At 43.7% G+C, this 18,368-nt stretch overlaps 1 protein-coding gene across 1 annotated transcript in view; it reads left to right on the top strand.

Moving 5' to 3' along the window:
- The window catches only part of KALRN (kalirin RhoGEF kinase), a 609,954-nt gene that overhangs the window by 196,206 nt on the left and 395,380 nt on the right, over positions 1-18,368 (top strand). Inside the window, exon 3 of the mRNA XM_029938721.1 lies at positions 2,159-2,273. Within this exon, the coding sequence (XP_029794581.1) occupies positions 2,159-2,273 (115 nt within the window). The remainder of the gene's footprint in view (positions 1-2,158; positions 2,274-18,368) is intronic.

Genomic DNA, 18,368 nt, shown 5'->3' on the forward strand with positions numbered 1-18,368 from the left:
GCAGGCTGAATTCCTCTCACTCCTTAATTTATTTGTTTCCTCCTCCCTCTCTCAGTTCTATCAGCCTGCTTCAGAGAAGAGGACAGGACCCCTCCTCTTGCACTGGCTCTGAGGCCTCGTTCTACCATTGTCCCACTCTTTGAAGCACAGTGATTCTCTTTCACTATGTCCCTTCCTCCTCTGCTTCCTACTCGCTTGCAAGATCATCTTTCTGAGAAACACCTGGCTGATCCTGTTGCCCCCACTTGAATCCTTATCCGTGCTTACTGAAGGGAGAGTGCTGTGCTGACCCAGGCTTTCTCCCTTCCTCCCCCTCTTCTGACATCTGGAACTTTCCCCAGCCATATTTATGAAACTCTTGTTTCCAGGGGCAGAACTGGCTCTAGGTCAGGAAAGACAGTTCCAACAGTCCTACAAAGTTCTTAGTGAGTCTTTGCCAATCAAGCCAGTCTTGGTGCTCCATGTTATCATGGTTCTACTATGTTTAAGGAAAGTCAGGAAGAAAGGCAACAACTGCAGTTAAAACCACCCAAGAGTGCAAATCCTCAGGGTAGATAAAGGCTAGAGAGGAAGGCTGAGGGTAGAGGAGATGCTCCCAGCTTTTGGGAAACCTTCCATTTAATCCTTCTGCTTCCTTTTGCTCATGTAGAAGGCAGTTGGAAAATGAGTATTATTTCCAAGATGAGTTGGGGGTGGTTTTTCATACAAAGAACCAGGGTCGTGGCATGGAAGGTCTGGAGCTGGGGGCCCAGATCCAATGCTGTGTGTCTGCACAAATTGCCCCATTGTGGGGCTGGAGGTGGGGGTGGTACTGCCAGAACGCTTTCTCATTAGGGCATGTCCCTCAGTGGCCTGATCTTGTTTGATCCTTTTCTCTTTGCAGTCTTCCTATTTCCTCCTCAGGAGTATCCTGGAATGGTTTAGATTTTGTTTGTCAAGCTTCCCTTCTGTCTGTATGGCTTCTGGACCCATAAGAGGGGAACATTATTCATGAACTCACATTTCGGTGGGGACCCTGGGAGGTTCTGCCTTTCCTTGAAGAGCTCCTTCTTTAGAGGGCTGAGCTTTAAGGTTCCTTTCTAGTATTGGCCATGCCAATACTTCCTCCTTTTTGCATTATATCCCCTGTGGTCCCCACTCAGGAGGATGTCAGGCAGCTGTCCGGGATCTGTTCAAGAGTCTGTGATCGTGACACAGAGGTTTTCTTTGCATAATAACCAGTGCCTATAAGGATATATAGAGCTTTGTCCTCTGTGACCCTCCTGAGAAACTTGGCCCTGCTTCCTAATCATAGCACCCATTAAAGAATAAATCTTAAAATCCTCAAATAAATAACAAATAGAAAGTTTAGAAAAAAGAAGAAAGAAAAAGCAACCATGTAAAATCCCAGCCTTCTAATGGCAACAATGATCATCATTTCTCTATACTCCTTCCTGCTGGCTTTAATGTGATATTTAGAAAACATTTATAATCATAGTGCGTACGTATGCATTTGCCGTGATTAAGACCTTGAGCATCCTTGTTTCTGATCAAGATTCCTGTGCTCCTCCAGCAGGAGTGACAGGTGGCACCTCAGGCAGGCAGACAGGCAGGGGTGGAATCTTGGCTGTGTTGAAAGCACTTAACATCTTTTCAATGAATCTAAAAACCTCCCAGCAGTGATGTCCTAGATGGATGCTTTAAGGGATTTTTCACTACAGTAGTCAGTTAATCCCAAGCACTTCTACCTCACAGAGGTCTGCAAAAAGGAGTGAATTGAAGGTTAAGTTTCCAAAGACCATAGCACACTGAATAGGTTGTTTTCTCAATGAGAGCAGTCACCACCACCTTCATTATCATCTCACACTTGTGGTGAGCCTTCTGTTCCAAAGTGCTTCCCCACATGCCATCCCATCAGTACTTGTGGCAACCCTGTAAGATGTGCATCATTATTTTCATGTGCACTTTGGAGATGAGGTGTCATAAAGGTCCAAAGACTTGCCCAAGGTTACAGATGTTAACCACATCCAAACACTAAACTCTTCACCTAACCAGTGACCGCATTTCCCTGGGCATTGTATTTCTGCCTGTTTCATCCAGCACTCAGATGGAATCCTTTTTTCTGTGTGGCATGCTTTCTGGCTGGTCTTCTTAACCGCCCTCTTCTTCCTCCCTGCAGGGGGCCGTGATAAGCGAGGTGGACCCATTCTGACCTTCCCTGCTCGAAGCAATCATGACAGAATAAGACAGGAAGACCTGCGGAAACTTGTGACCTATTTGGCCAGTGTGCCAAGGTAAGGTGAAGGGGACTGACCTGCAGGGTGGGGAGTGGGGTGCTGGGCTGATGTAAGTGCTCTGGACTGAGCCTCCATCCCTGCCAGGGCAGTTGTTTCTGCCCTTGAAGTGGATTCCAGTGATTCCTGGAACAATGTCACCCATTGTTCACAATGTCACCTTGTTTTCATCATTCCCATTGTTACTGCTGGGATCTCTATGAGTGGAGTGGGAGCCCTGGGCCAAGGTGAGGACCAGGATAGGCCTGGGGAAGAGGGTGGGAAGCTGCTGTTTTCCTTAGGGAAGTAGAAAGTCTGGCTGATTCCACTCTGGCTTGTGCAATGGATTATTTTCAAAACTTCCAGCTTGTGAATATGTTTATGGCTTTTGGAGTTGGGGACAAATAACCCCACTTGGATCATACAGCTAGACTCAGCCCTCAGCCCAATCTAGATCACATGTTTTCAGCAGGGTTAATATTGTCTCTATGGGGGGATGAAAATTGGTTCTTGGCAGTGGGAGTTGGGATGGGAATGTAGCAAAAACCTTTTTTTTTTTTGATCTATTAAGCACTGGTGTATATATATTGTACCTGAAAAGGTATACAGCATATTCTTGGCATTAAATTTTCACTGGATGTGAGAATTAAGGAAAAGAAGCACTAAAAAGTTCATTTGGGGCAGGGAACAATGATCATTTTAACAAGCCAAGAAACATTGGTTTCCAAGTGTTTCCAGGTGGTTCTGGCTGTGGAGATGGTGGAGAGAGACATATTGAGACTATGGTCTGTATCGTTTAGGATGGGAGAAGAGAGGCCTTTGTAGACCCCGAGAATCACAGAATGTGAATGCTGGAAGAGCCCTGAGAAGCAGTCTAGGCAACTACATGCTGTGCTCTGCTTAGGAATAAGGGTCAGTGGGGATGAGAACTGCTCACAGGGCATCAGTGTCAGTGGCGGGCCTAGAACTCTGCCCTCCTGACTCCTGATCCAGGGCTCTCCTGTCCTTGCATTTGGCTGGAGAGATTCCTGTTCTCTGCCAGTTACTGGAGCTGGAGCCTGTCAAGTGTTTGTTGTGGCAAATGAGAAGTGGTACCTTGGGCCTTCAAATTCTTCTTCTTGTCTCTGTGCATTTTATAGGAGAATTAGTAAATTACAGAGAGGAGCTTCATATTCAGCTCTGCCTCTGCTCAGAGACCTTGGATAATAGTCGCAAGCACTGATTAGTTCTTGAAGCAGGTGTCAAATGAGGCAAGTGCTATGAGGGAGACGAATGTAAAGGGATTGGTGGATGGTGATGGGCAGGTGGTAGAGGAGATTTAAGAGCAGCCCTCAAGTGCTTGGGAGGATATTGAATAGAGTGGGGAGCTCTAAAGAACCTCAAGCAAAAGGCTGTGAACAAATAGATGTTGTATAGTGTCTGTTTTTTCTTTATGATATACATTAGGGGACCAAAAAAAAGATAAAAGGTCTTACGTTCTAACAAAAGGGACTTGGGTTCTGCGCAAAGAAGAGCATCTAAACTTGGAGTGCAGGAGTCTTTGGATGAAGAATAGAAAAGAATACTTCTTTTTTTTTCTCTTGGAGGTCTTTGCACAGAAAAAATACTCCCATCTGTCTCAGAGGCGAGGAGGTGGACTAAATAACCCATGATTGATGTAGGTAATTTAGCAATTTAGTCATCTAGAGGCTAAGCAGTTTTAAAAGCACCTTTCCCAAGTATACTACTATCAGGCATAAAACCAGGCATTTTCTAAAGCAATTTACAAGAAAAGTTTTCACTGAGACCCATGATGAACTCTTAGTTCTTTCAGAGCCAGAAGAAATTGGGGTCCCAGGAGATATGAAAGGTACCTTTTTTCTTTCTGGTATGTTTATCACATCCCTGAAGCTGATGTACACTTACCTTCTAAAGAATAGAAGGTAAAAGAATTGGAAGAACACTTCTCTTCATTTTGATTTGTGAAGCAAAGAAAGGACAGATTAGATTGGAAGTAATTAAAAGGAAAGATTTCTGCCAGGTAAAGGGGAGTGACACCCAAGAGGGGCTGAGAGGAAGGCCACAGAAAAGGAGAAGCAATACATGGTCATTGAAGGAATATACTAGATGCAAGCTCTTTGCCTCTCAGAGGGGGGTCACAGGCATTGCCCCTGAGAACAGAAGAGGTTCTTCACCGGATCTGGCTGGTGGGAGGCAACAACCCTGTTGCTGCCTTCAGTGAGAAGATTGTTCTTGGGGACCTGCTGTCTCTGTCGCGAGGGTACTTGTTCAGGAGGAGTGTGAGTCCTGGCAGGCTCCAGAGTTTACCAACTAGTCACGCCACCCATCACTCCCTAATCCTGTTGGCCCCAGGTTCACATATGACTACTGTTGGAAACAAAACCTGGCACAGAATTGTTCTAAAGACAGTGACGTCTGGGGAGGGAAACCAAAGAACTCAGCGGGTCAGGTAATATTGCCACTCTTCTGCTTAGCCACAGCTTCGGGAAAGGAGGAAAACTATGAAAATGATTAGCTAGATGAGGTCAGTGATACTGATGAGAAGAAATCCTCTATTCTGGGTCATGGCCCAGGAAGCTAAATGACAGGCTCCTTTTGGGGTGGAGTGTGCTCTACAGACTGGTGTAATCATCCATAGGTGACATTTGTCATTTATTTATTCATGCATTTATTCATTCTTTATTTATTTAACAAATATTTAGAGACTTTATATGCCAGGCAGACTGAGTATTCGTGGTGAGCAGGAACAGATATTTTGATAAAGGTAGGGAAAATCTGGATATTTCCCTACCTTGTACAAACCAGTATCCATAAAGGGCAATATGACAGTGCTGGTAGCTAAGAGATGAGCTGGCCAACAGAAGGCAGACACGTAAGGGTCCATAAGTGATGAAAGAAGATCCTGGAATCTAAGGAACCAGTCATCTTGATGGTCATTTCTGGCACTATTCTAGAATAGATGATTAAACAGATGGTTGTGGTAATTTAGAAATGAATGGGAAGAAATAGTCCCACTATCCTCTGTGAAGGCTAGGCCACTTCTGGACTACTGCATTCAACTCTGCAACACTGAACTCAGCCAGTTCATTTAAAAATTTTTTTATGTTTATTTTTGAGAGAGAGAGAGAGAGAGAGTGAATGAATGAATGAATGAATGAATATGAACAAGTGGGGAGGGGTAGAGAGACAGACGGAGACCCAGAATCTAATGCAGGTTCCACGCTCTGAGCTGTCAGCACAGAGCCTGGCACAGGGCTCGAACCCATGAGCTGTGAGATCATGACCTGAGGTGAAGTCAGATGCTTAACTGGTTGAGCCACCCACGTGCCCCTCTGCCAGACCATTTTAAGAATGCTGTTTACCGCTTAGTATTGTTAGGGGAGCAGTGTATTGAAGAATTCACAAACTGTGTGTCTCTGCAGTTGAAGGATTGGAGGATGTTTTCTGGCAGGAATGAAAATGGAAGAAGAGTGAATCTTGGCTTCAGGTGTCAGGAGAGCTGTCCCAAAGACGAGGAGCAGGCATGGTCCCTGCTGCATCAATGGGCAGAAGTGAAGAAAGAACCTACCCACCTGGGAGCTGTCCAGCAGGAAAACTTCTGCCCCTAGAGAAAGTGGGCTTCCGGTCCATTGGGTGACCTTCTGTTAGGGAGGCTGTAGAATGAACTCCTCCATTGGGCTGGAGGCTGAATTAGATTATTTCTAAGATTTCTTGCCCCGAATTTTATGTTTCTATGATATTGGGAAAAAATGCATCATAAAATCTAGGACCTCAAAACAGAGTACTATCACCCCTACTAACATACACTTCATTTCTCATGCTCACTAAGTTAGGGCCTGTTTTTTCACTTCAGATGGTGTCTACATCTTAAATCCTAAGAGAACTGCTTTCTAGTTCCTTTGAATTCTGCTGGGAATTTGGGGGCCTCACTTAGGACCAAGGATCATCCTGGAGTGTGACAGTTTGCAACAGTCCTAGTTACTCTTGTGGGATCCATGTTGGTGGGAATTAAGTTTTTTTCCAACATTCCTTTCATGCTCCTGATGGGTTTGAGCACCCATCTCCAGGATCTTCTCCACACTTTCTGTCATCTTGTTCTGAGGAATCACAGACTAGCAGGGTGGTGGTGAGGGGGGGAGGGAGCCTGAAAAGTCTTCCAATTCAGCTTGCTAATAAGTCCATTTACTAAATTCACCAAATGTTTACTGAGTGCCTGCTATGAGCCAGTGCCTGGGTAGGCATCTTGGTGGGCTCTCGTGTTATCTTTTTTGACTGTCATCCATGCTATACTTAGCTAGCTTTTTTTTTTTTTTATCCTGCTCTGCTATCTGTTTGCAGCTACTTGTACATGAAAGGAACAGAAGGCAAACACTCAGATATAATCAGCTGATGAATGTTTTTAGAAATTGAGGGACAGGATAGAAAAATGTAGCCTGAGAGTAAATAATTGCCCAGGCAGAGCTCACAGTGTGGAGAATCTACTCACCGTGATTATTGAGGGTTGACCAAATGCCTGAAATAGGAAATTCTAAGTATCTAGTAAAAGAGAAAATCCTGGATTATTTTATTGCATTGAATTTCTCCTCTTCATCGTCCTTGTTATCCTGCTTTGTCATGACCATCCTTCTGCTGCTTCTAAGGGCACTGATTATTAGCCCCTTGATGTGTCTGCCACTTAATTCTGCTCTTAGCAGGGCAGCTGAGATGCTAAGTGTTCTGGCAAGAATTACAGATATCCTACTGGTGAGGAAAGATGACAAGAAATTAAGATGGGATATTCTGTAATGCCAATCAAACCAAGGTGCCAATATTCACAGCTTATTATTTGATAACACTTGCTCTTGTTCTACTGACTTCAGCAAGAGATAAATTGGGCTTATAGCCAGCACTGTCTTTGTGCAGCATCACCAGAAAATAGAAATACACAGAATGAGCCAGAAAGACAGTTAAAAGACGAGGAGGTAAAAACTGCAAGGGTTTCCTCCCACTATATTCAGCCTAAGAGAGCCCTAGCTATCCAAACTGTAATCTCTGAGTGTGTTTTATTGCAAGGGCCTGATGAGATGTGTTGTTGGCATCCTGCCCTTTGTTCTGGGATCATCAATTAAAGGAGGAGGTAGGGAGTAATGACAGGAGTTCCAAAAAATAGGACCAATGAGAGCATTGGCCTAAAACTTATGCCTTTTCACACTCATTTTAAATATATTTTGTTTCTTTTGTATTGAGGGCTTATAATTTTTATTATAGTTCCCAGATTCTAAACAAATCTGAGCAATAGCAGTTAAGTGTCCCTGTTGTTAAGCTGTGTGTAACACAAGCCCTGAAGAGCAAATAGTGTTCTACTCTGCTGCTAAAGAATGTAAAATCACAGCAGTAACTATCCTCATTAGTGATCACTTTGCTTGGAGCTGTGCAGACCTTCACAGCAAAGGGAAGAGAAGCATCCTAGGATGGACAGAAGATGCTGAGGTTGAGATCCCAGCTCTACCACTTCTCAGTCAGGAAGCTATGGCCACTCAACCTGCGTAATCTGAGAAGAGTTTAATGAAGGCACAATTTTCAGTCATTCAGGCAAGGAACAGGGAAACTAGCAAGATTTGGATTCTCAAGTTATCCCAGAGCTAGACACAATAGGGAGGGGAGATGTTACTACTTCTAGGCCTGAAGGAGGAAGATGAGGAACAGTTCCTAGAATCTGGAGAGAGATGGCTGTGTGAGAGGGCCACCTGACAGAAGCTGTGGCTTTGGGTTATTCCATGATGGGGGCAAGGGGAATCCAGACTCTTACTTCACTGTCCTCTCATCTCTGACCTCCTGTCATTGGTTTTCATTGACTGAATGCAGCCATAGCTAGGTGAACCCATTGATGCAGTCCATGTGGGTCAGCTTGCCAGGGTGCTGGATTGAGGGGAGAGAATGGAGAATGGATTTGGAGGGGCAAACGGAAGATATTTGGCATAGGATGAGACCTGGGGCATATTATTCAGTATTTCTGAGTCTGATGTTCTGATATTTAACTTAGGAAAAGAATGCCCATTCCACAAGTATGTTGTGAAGAATTATCTAGCAGTCTCTCTGTAGCACCCAGGAACTCAGTACTTCTTAGTCTGTCTCCTAAAGCAGGATAATAATAATTTATATTATTAATATATTTAATATATTATTAATATTAATATTATTAATATTAATAATTAATAATTTCATATTATTACATTATAATTGAAGCTATTTGTGGATCCCCTTACCTCCCCCAGAAACAACCACTATTCTGAGTTTTGTGTTTATCATCTTGCTTTTTTGGTATAGTTTACCACATGTTTTCATAAATAATATATTGCTTAGTTTTGCTTGTTTTTTTAAATTTATTTTTACCTTTATTAATTTTTGAGAGAGAGAGACAGAGTATGAGCAAGGGAAGGGCAGAGAGAGAGAGTGAGACACAGAATCCAAAGCACGCTCCAGGCTCTGAGCTATTGGCACATAGCTTGATGGGGGCTTGATCCCACAAACCGTGAGATCATCACATGAGCCAAAGTTGTACACTTATCTGACTAAACCACCTAGGTGCCCCTAGTTTTTCTTGTTTTTGAGTTTTATACAAATGGTATCATACCATATGTAGTTTTCTTTGACTAGCTTTTTAAACTACTGTGGTATTCAACAACATGGATGAATTTTCAGATGTTATTTTAAGTGGGGAGAAGATAATGTATTCTACCCCTGAAATTGATCAGTTATGTAATAAATAAATGCTAGCCACTATTATTATCTTCAGCCTACATTATTGTGCTGTTATAAGTACTTTACATGCATAACTGAATTCTTACAGCACTTCGAGGTAGGTATGGTTATTTCCTCTCTTACATACGAGGAGACTGTGGCTCTGAGAGGTTAGGTAACTTGTCTATGGACACACAACCAGTGTAACATGAAGCCAGATGCATTAGCACCAGAGCTTGAACTTTTTTCCACTGAAGGGACGAGGAGTCAGAGTAAAGGAAGCCATGACGATGGAGTACCGGGGACACATATGGGGAGAGTAGAATGGGCTAAAGGTTGGGTTGGAACAGGACAATGGAAGAAGGTGGTAGGGAGATGAGGGAGCAGACAGGTGTAATGATGGTGGCAGGAATGATCTGTGCATCAAACCTGCTTTCTCTAAGGTTCTCTTTGGATTATAAGTGTGAAGGTTGCTGCAGGTGTGGAATGCAGATGGCGATTGCCTCATGCCTGGGTTTCTACTGGGTAAGGCAGCCTTAATGACTGTGGATGTGCCGGACAATGGTGGTGGTTGTGAGGAATGCCTCAGAATTTCTCCCCCAGGTGCTTTTCTTCAGTTATAGATGTGTAAATGCTGCTTATTTATGCTCATCCATGGATGATAGTCAACTATGCTTTAGTGACCACCTAACACCAAGAGATGTAATGAAAAAGCAGAAGCACTTAAGACCATGGGCACTATTTAAAGAGATAAGTAAAAAACTATCAGTAGCAGGGACCCTGCGTGTAAAGCCTGGTCTCTATTATACTCTAGGGACGGTAGTCCTATTCAGTTTTCTTGGGTCTGAGTCTTTTCTTTCACTTGGCCACCTGTCTTCTGCACTGCTCTGGTGGCAGAGTCACATTTCTGGCATTAGCCTTCTGCTGATACACATTTTGAAGCTGGTTCACTTCCTTGACCTTGCCATTGCTGGATTTGGCAGGGCTGGCTGGCATGGCCCTGATGGGGCATAGGAGCCAGAAGGGGTTTGTGGAAACCCTGTGAAAAGCATCTGTGTGGTGGTGGAAGAGCTAGTGGTAATACTTCAAATGTAGAGGCATGCATTTGTGATTCCCTGGAGAACAATAATCTGGATGATCAGAGGCAGAAACCATGTGGTCATGAAGTAACTATGGGAAGTAGGCCTGGTTATTCCAGGAACCGGTGAATGTCTTTAGGTGATAAATCAAGGACCCAGCAATGGACAAAGCATTCCTGAGGGAGAGAGGAGCGTTGTTTGTCTTGTATGTGTCTTCAGTGTGACCTTTGGAAGGAACTTGAACTTGGTGAGAGTGGAGCTAACAATAGTGGACTAGTAGAGAAAGACGAGTGGGCTCAAGGAAAAGTACTGATCCTGGAAATGAGGCAGGGGGTTCCAGCCCAAGAAGAATGAATCCAGAAACTTCTGCTCTAGGAGAAATAAGTCTGCTTGTTGGCAAATTTCCTCACCTTTTAAAACAGGCATAAACGGATTACCAAACACAGTGGTGGTGAGGGTTATACAAGAACACATAGATGGAACCTAGCCCAGGACTTGGTTCTCAGAAGGGGCTGACAGCAAATGGCAGGTCTTTGCCTTTTTTTTCTTGAAAGTAGGGACCTTGGGGGCACCTGGGTGGTTCTGTCCATTAAGCTGCTGACTCTTTATTTTGGGTCAGGTCATGATCTCACAGTTTGTGGGTTCGAGCCCCATGTTGAACTCTGCACTGACAGTGTGGAACCTGCTTGGGATTCTCTCCCCCTTTCTCTCTCTTCTTCTCCTGTTTGTGCTCATGCACATGCTCGCTCGCTCTCTCGCTCTCTCTCGCTCTCTCTCTCTCTCTCGCTCTCTCTCTCTCTCTCAAAATAAACTTAAAAATACTAAAAAAAAAAAATAGAGACCTTGTTTTGTCACCTGTCCTTCACTGAACCTGACTGCTTTATCAAAGTCAGGATTAGGGAGATGGTTAAGGTCAGGATTAGAACTAATAGCAGTGAGGTCACAACCGTCTAGCAAGCTTAGAAGAAACACTGAATGAGTTAATAGCTATGCTTAGTAGTGTGATAAAGCCTTAACCTCTTTGATTAGTTAGAAAAATATTTTTTTATTATAGAAAATAAGTGCAGAAAAATATATAGAATTAAAGGAAGTACTTTAATCATGCACTCTATCATATAGAGATATGGACAATTAATATAGTGACATATTTTCTTCCTGTCTTTTTTTATTTAGAGCTTTTAAAAAACAGAATTGAATTATATTGCTTATTTGATTTTGCATCTTGTTTTATTCCACTTGACATTATACTAGAAGAATAGTTTCATAACATTCAAGACTTTTTTATGTCTAGTAGTGTGTCCCGGAATGAACCATATTTTACTGGACTCTATCATTTTCAAAATTTCATTACTATATGTAAACTCCTAATAAACACCTTTGTGTATAAACTGTTATCTACTTTTTAGATAGTTTCTTTGGGATAGATTTATGGCAATCATAGACATTTTTTAAGGCTGGTGATTCACATTGCCAAATTGCTTTCCAAATTTCCCAATTTCTATTTTTAATATGCCTTGCCTTAGGTTTCTGAGTCTTGACATTTCTCCAGATTTGTTTATTTGCTCATCAATAACCAGGCCCCACTGTGCAACATTGTTTTCACCGTCATCAAGAAACCTGAATGTACTGCGGTGTGTTACACACCTAAGCCTGATCCTGGATTTGAAAAGAGTAAAAGAGTCAGTCACAGGGCCTGTCCTTTGGGGGTCTGTCAGGTCTTTTTATTTTCCTGAACTAATAGTCCTTTTAATGGGGACCATACATTAAAGTTTGGATCTGATATGAAATCTAGAAGGACTTAATTGCTTTTTGCCCACAGTGAATTTTTAGTTTTGCCTTTGGATGTGTTTCAGCTTCTTGGCTGGTTGTGCAGTCAGTTCTTGGCTTGGCTTAAAGTGGTTATTAACCTCCTCTGTGCTCGTCTGAACTGAGGTCCTTATCTGCCTTCCACGTTAGGTCTCCTTGGAGTTTGTCTCTGGGCAGCAATGGTGAATGAGCCTCCAAAGCTTAGGTGTAGCCCTGCATTTTCTGCTTTAGGCTGCTGAGGTTATGGCTCACCAACAGTAGGCTGATTGGGAAGCTGACATTTCTGGTACTGCCTTGATTAGGTACATTTTAACATGTCAGGTGAAATAAGTCCCACTACAGGTATTTCTGGAATTTATGCTAGAGAATCAGGATGATTTAAATTTAGTTCTGCTTTATTTGTCAATGTTGGAAATAAGGGAGTTTCCTGAATATAGATGCTGGACAGACAGCCTAGCACTGAGGAAGAAGGTATTAGCCTAGGGGAAGGGGGAAGAATCAGTTAATGGATTGTAGATTTGAGGCTGTTTTTCTCTTCTCTATGATATGATTATTATTATTATTTAAAAATAATTTTTTAATGTTTTATTTATTTTTGATAGACAGAGCACGAGAGGGGGAGGGGCAGAGAGAGGGAGACACAGAATTGGAAGCAAGTTCCAGGCCCTGAGCTTATCAGCACAGAGCCCGACACGGGGCTCGAACCCACAAACATGAGATCATGACCTGAGCCGAAGTCAGAGGCTCAACAGACTGAGCCACCCAGGCACCCCTGATTATTTTTGACATGTTTTGTATTTCTTGCTTAACCTACCATTGATTAGGTCTTATCATGTGCCCTTTACTGGTGTTTGGTGTTGTGTACATTTATAGGCATATATGACATTGTATGTTATAAAACTAATTTTGTAGAGAGATTGTCTTTAGTATATACATGCTGACAAGTTAGGCATGCTGCCCTCAAGTGGTGGAGCTCCTCTGCTCAGCTACCCAAAGACACAGGTTTTATTAGAGGCTCTAAATGATAGTGTTCTGCTCTCTCCTCATTAAACCTTGGGTTTTCAAGGCTTTATGTTTTAAAACTTTATTGAAATACTGAACATTAAGCACTAAGTAATAACTTCTTTCCAACTCCAAATTGGGTTTAATAATCTTTCTCAGAGAATGTTAGTGCATATTCAATAACATTATGTTTGTAGAAATATTTAACTTGGGTGTATAATAATTGCCATTGAAACTGGGAATTTTATGGTGGTATTTTGGGGGGAATGCATAAATAATGTGGTATATCTAGACTAATTCTTTCTTTTATAAAGTTTTCTTTTTATAATTTTTTCAAATTAAAAAAAATCCTTCCTATTGGTTTGTCTTCAGTCTAAGGTAGACTGAAGTCACAATGCCCCAAGCATACTTATCTCTTGGAACTTCTACTGTCTCCCTTGCTATTTTCATCAGCCACAAACATTAAAGATAAAAGTCTTCATTTGTCTTTTCAAGCCTTGCCTTTTTGACAGTTTTCTTTCTCTGAACATAGAAGATGAGAACAAGAAAAACACCACAACCTAGGGCTTTTTGTTCCTGAAAATACTGGTGAATATACTCTCTAGTTGCAAAAAATTTCTGTACCAGTTTGCCATGGTAGCTTTTCCTAAAAGAAGATGTCTCCCCCTTGCCTGTTCCACTGCATCTCTTCTCTTCTTGGATTCCTTTAAATAAAACACTTAAGAAATTCTTAAAAGTTCAGCATCAATCACTTAAACAGAACAAAAAAATTGAACAGTGTTTGAAAAAGACTTTTGAATCTAGAAAACTAATCATAAAGTTGTAATAGTCCCTGTCTCTTCTGTAAGTTCTGACTGTCCACAGTCCTTTCTCCTTGATGAATAGTGAACCTCTTGAGGGCAGAGATGGTGAGTCTTGTTTAGTGAGTTTGTAAACAGCGCCTCACAAGTTGGCAGAATTCCATTAGACTGGGAGCTCCCCAAGGGGAAAGGGCAGTGTCTTGTGCCCAGAACCCTTGGGGCCAGTGCCAGGTTCTGTCTTCCAGACATGGAGTCAGTGAGGCCAGACCCAGGTCTCCAGGATGTCGTCTTTCCTGTGTAAAGGACTGAACCCACAGGCAGCACCCGCAGAGTGTGGGTGGCCTGGCTCTGTGGCAGAGAGAAGGCAGAGCCCTTTGCCAGAAGCTGAAGCACGGAGGAGCATGTGAGGGAACTGGGAGTGGACTCTGTATCACAGAGGAGGAGTATTCCTGTTTCCAAATTGAGCAAAAGTGTGACAGCCAGCCCCACTTCTCCCGGAACCCAGACAGGAGCACTTTGTCAGAGCTGTGGTGACTCAGCTAGGACAAATGCTTTTCTGGATAATTTACTGACATATCCACGTGTGTGTCCTGATGGCCCTGCTCTTTCTTTTCTTTCCTCTCAGAGCCTCCCCCTCCCCACTCTGTTTCACTCGAGGTCACGCAAGGACCAGCCTTTGTGTTGAGAGCTACTCAAAAACCCCCAAACCAATGTTTTTCTCCCTCTTGTCTCCTAGACTCTTCTGTGCCGTCTTCAGCTGGAAGTTCGTCTGTTGTCATCCCTAGTAATTCACGGGCCCAGTCTTGTACAGAAACTCCTCTTGGGCTGGTACCTGAGGCCGGGTTTCAATCTAGTACAGTGACTTGCCCCTCTCCCCTGGTTCTCTGCCCAGGAAGGTAATTTGCACTTACCTCCCAATAGGAAGCTATTTTCCTCTGCAAGAAACTCAGACCTCAAACCCATTTCTTTTCTTTAATTTTTTTTTACTGTTTTTATTTATTTTAGAGAGAGAGACAGCATGAACAGTGGAGGGTCAGAGAGAGAGGGAGACACAGAATCTGAAGACAGGTTCCAGGCTCTGTGCTAGCTGTCAGCACGGTGTCTGATGTGGGGCTCAAACCCACGAACCGTGAGATCATGACCCGAGCTGAAGTCGGATGCTTAACCGACTGAACCACTAGGCACCCCTCAAACCTATTTCCTGAAAGGAAACTCCCTGGTTTGGGACTTGGAAGGAGGCAAGAATCACTCTTACCCTTTACCAGCCTTGACCATGGTGGGATGTTCCACCAGGACACCTGCCAATTGGTTGAGATTTCATTCTGTGCATGTACTACAGAATGTAGTTCTTATATATGCACCAACTCTGAGGGAATGGTCCAATAATCCTCTGGCTTTTTCAGGTTGCCCCTGAACTTATGGTCTAATTCTTACCCTTGGGACAACCGACTCATAGTCTGTTTGAGTTTCTAGGATCTACTGGAGAAGACAAAATTGAATGTTTTCTAGGCAATGGTTAAATAGGCATACCAGCTAAATGGACTTCACCAGAGGAAAAAAACACTGTTTTTTCGTTTTTCAAGACCTTTTATTTTTTTCTATTTGGAAACATTCAATTGAAGTAAAATTTAAACTTTTAAACATACTTAATTTTCACACAGTGATCTCTTTTAGTTTGATTACTTTCAAAACTTTAAAAAATTATTTTTTATTTTTATTTATTGTTTAATATAATTTATTGTTAAATTGGCTTCTATACAACACCCAGTGCTCATCCCAACAAGTGCCTTCCTCCATGCCTATCACCCACTTTCCCCTCTCCCCCACCCCCCATCAACCCTCAGTTTGTTCTCTGTATTTGAGACTCTTATGGTTTGCCTCTCTCCCTCTCTGTTTGTAACTATTTTCCCCTTTCCCTTCACCCATGGTCTTCTGTTAAGTTTCTCAATATCCACATATGAGTGAAAACATATGGTATCAGTGTGTCTTTCTCTGGCTGACTTATTGAACTTAGCATAATACCCTCCAGTTCCATCCACATTGCTACAAATGGCAGGATTTCATTCTTTCTCATTGCCAAGTAGTATTCCATTGTATATATAAACCATATCTTCTTGATCCATTCATTGGGTGAAGGACATTTAGGCACTTTCCCTAATCTGGCTATTGTTGAAAGGGCTGCTATGAACATTGGGGTACATGTGCCCCAATGCATCAGCACTTTTGTATCCCTTTTAGCCAGAGAAAATTTATTGGACATAAAATTTGACCTGGATTTTTAAAAGAAGTAGGTGGATTTGAATCCTGGAGCTTGAGGCAGGAGGGGCTGTAGAGATCAGCCAGGCAAATCGCTTCACTTTAAAAGGGTAAAATGCTGTCCAGAGAGTGTGCAGACATGCCCAGGGCTGCCCAGCTGCCCAGCGGTGTTGCTGGGACCAGTTGCTGAAAACCTGCACTGCCCCCTGACATGGACAGAGCCTGTGGGACAAGCAGGTGGCCCCCAGAGCGGCATGCACTGAAGGTCAGGACCTCCCCTGTGTCATAAACAGGACTTCCCACTCACATGTGAGCTTTCTGAAGCTCTGAGTTAGCTGCAGGTGGGAACGAAGCCCCGTTGGAGCCCTGTCTATTTAGTGTCAAGTTCCAGAGATGCCCCCCCACCCCTCAGGTTTCTTCTTTCTGGCCCTCTGTGACCTCCCTTGCTGCTTTCAGGCTCCCACTCATGCCTAAGCCATCATGGGGTTTTTCTTCTGTATACATCACGGGGGCCTTATCAGTGCCCTTGGGCAGGGTAACTCCATCTGGGTGTCTAAGGGAAGGAAGGCTGGCTGCAGGATGAAGGCCTCCTGCCCCATGGCAGGGTAAAACGTGATGGTAAAACGTGCTGGGCATGCAGCGGTAACTGTGTGCGGGGTAGCCGAGGGTGTCTGTGTGGTGGGTGTGTTTGGGCATGTGTCTGCATGTGCTGTAGGCAAATAGCACTAGGCATACAGGAGAGTACCATTACTTGAGAGGGAGGAAAGGGAGGAGTAGAGGTGTGCACAGGCGCGATTTGACCAAAGGCTGCTTCCTGGAGGAAACGTGTGGTTTATTAATGAGGATTCCACCTGCTCTGCCAGGAACCCGGAGCCCCGCTGGAGAGTGGAGGATCCCTTTCGAGGAGGAGGAGTGGTGAGGGCAACAGGGATCTGGGTGAGCAGGGCAGGCAGGCGGGCGGCCTTGGTAGTGGCAGGTGGGCGGCACTGGTCCCACCTTTGCAGCCTCTCTTGGGCCCCCTCTCTTCTCTTTCTCTCTGTTTTTGAAAAGTTCCCTGTGTCTTTGTTGGAGTGACTGAGGGCACTGCGGTTAGACAGCGACAGGGCTCCATCTTTGGTTTGCACAGATTTTTGATCAGTGATTCTAATGACATTTTTTAACATTAAAAGGTACTGTTTTTCACCCGGCCTGACTATGGGAGAAAGATGGGGCAATAGGGAAGGCCCTGGAGCCTGTGGAGAGGACAGGGGAAAGGGGAGGGCTATGTGGAGAGGTTGTGGTTTCCGTTTCCACTCCATTATTTCTTTTCCTCTGCTTGCTTTGGTTTCTGTTTTGCTTCTGCCTCATGTTCTGAATGCTCCAGAAGGAAGGGATGAACTGCTCTGTGGGCACCGTGAGAAATGGGACAGGAGGCTGCTGTTGAGAAATAGCCATGTCAGTTTCTATCCCAGCCTCCCTGAATGTGCACCTCTGACATCATCCCTCTCTGCCAGCCAGTCCCAGACTTCTACAAGCAATGGTTCTGGTCCTTTCCTAAGAGCCTCTGAGCTCTTCTTCCCCCAGCAAAGAGTAGCTTCTTCCAGGTGCCCTTCCCCCAAGCCAGTCTGATGTAGAAAGTAAGGCCTCTTCTTTGATGAATGGACCTCGCTGTCCCTCTGAGGTAGCCATCCTTTGGAAGTCTGCATACTCTCACCTTGGTTCTGCTGTCACCCATGCCATTTTGAGAACTCTCTTCAGGAGCTCCCTTCAGCCTGTGGCATGCTCTTTTGACTCTCTGAGCAGATTTGACTTTTTAGAAAGTGTTTTTGTTTAAAGGCAACATCTAGGGCAAGTCAATAATGCAGATGCGAAGTCCTGCTGTGTTTTTTAGGCCACTAGACCTATCATTGTATGGCCACACCTGGGTAATCTTGGAGCCTGAGTCTGTGCTATTTAATATTTTACTGTGTCCAGGGTGGGGGCTTGGGGAGCGGTAGTAGGTGGGGAGGGGAGGAAAGAGAATCAGCTACATCCTTGCTTTCAGCACATTTGCAATCAGTGTTTTTTGTTTGTTTGTTTAAACAGCTTCATTCAAGTGGAATTAGGGAACAGACTTTAAAGACTTGGAAAATGGCAACCTTCATCTTTTGTTCTCCATTATGAGGCTTCCCTGGGACTCTGAGTTGGGCAGGAGTTGAGTTTGTTTCTGGGAAAGTTGAGCCTGGGGAACTGACAAGGGGGAGCTCCTAGACCTGGAAACTGGCAAGGAAATCTGCAGAGTCTTTACCATAGTAGTGACTTAGCCATGGATGTACCTTTGAATCTCTAGGGAAATTTTATTTTTTTTATTTTTTATTAAAATTTTTTTTTTGTTTATTTTTGAGACAGAGAGAGATAGAGCACGAGTTGGGGAGGGGCAGAAAGAGAGAGGGAGACACAGAATCTGAAACAGGCTCTAGGCTCTGAGCTGCCGG

Source organism: Suricata suricatta, chromosome 5 (assembly GCF_006229205.1).
Source record: "Suricata suricatta isolate VVHF042 chromosome 5, meerkat_22Aug2017_6uvM2_HiC, whole genome shotgun sequence".
Taxonomy (NCBI): Eukaryota; Metazoa; Chordata; class Mammalia; order Carnivora; family Herpestidae; genus Suricata; species Suricata suricatta.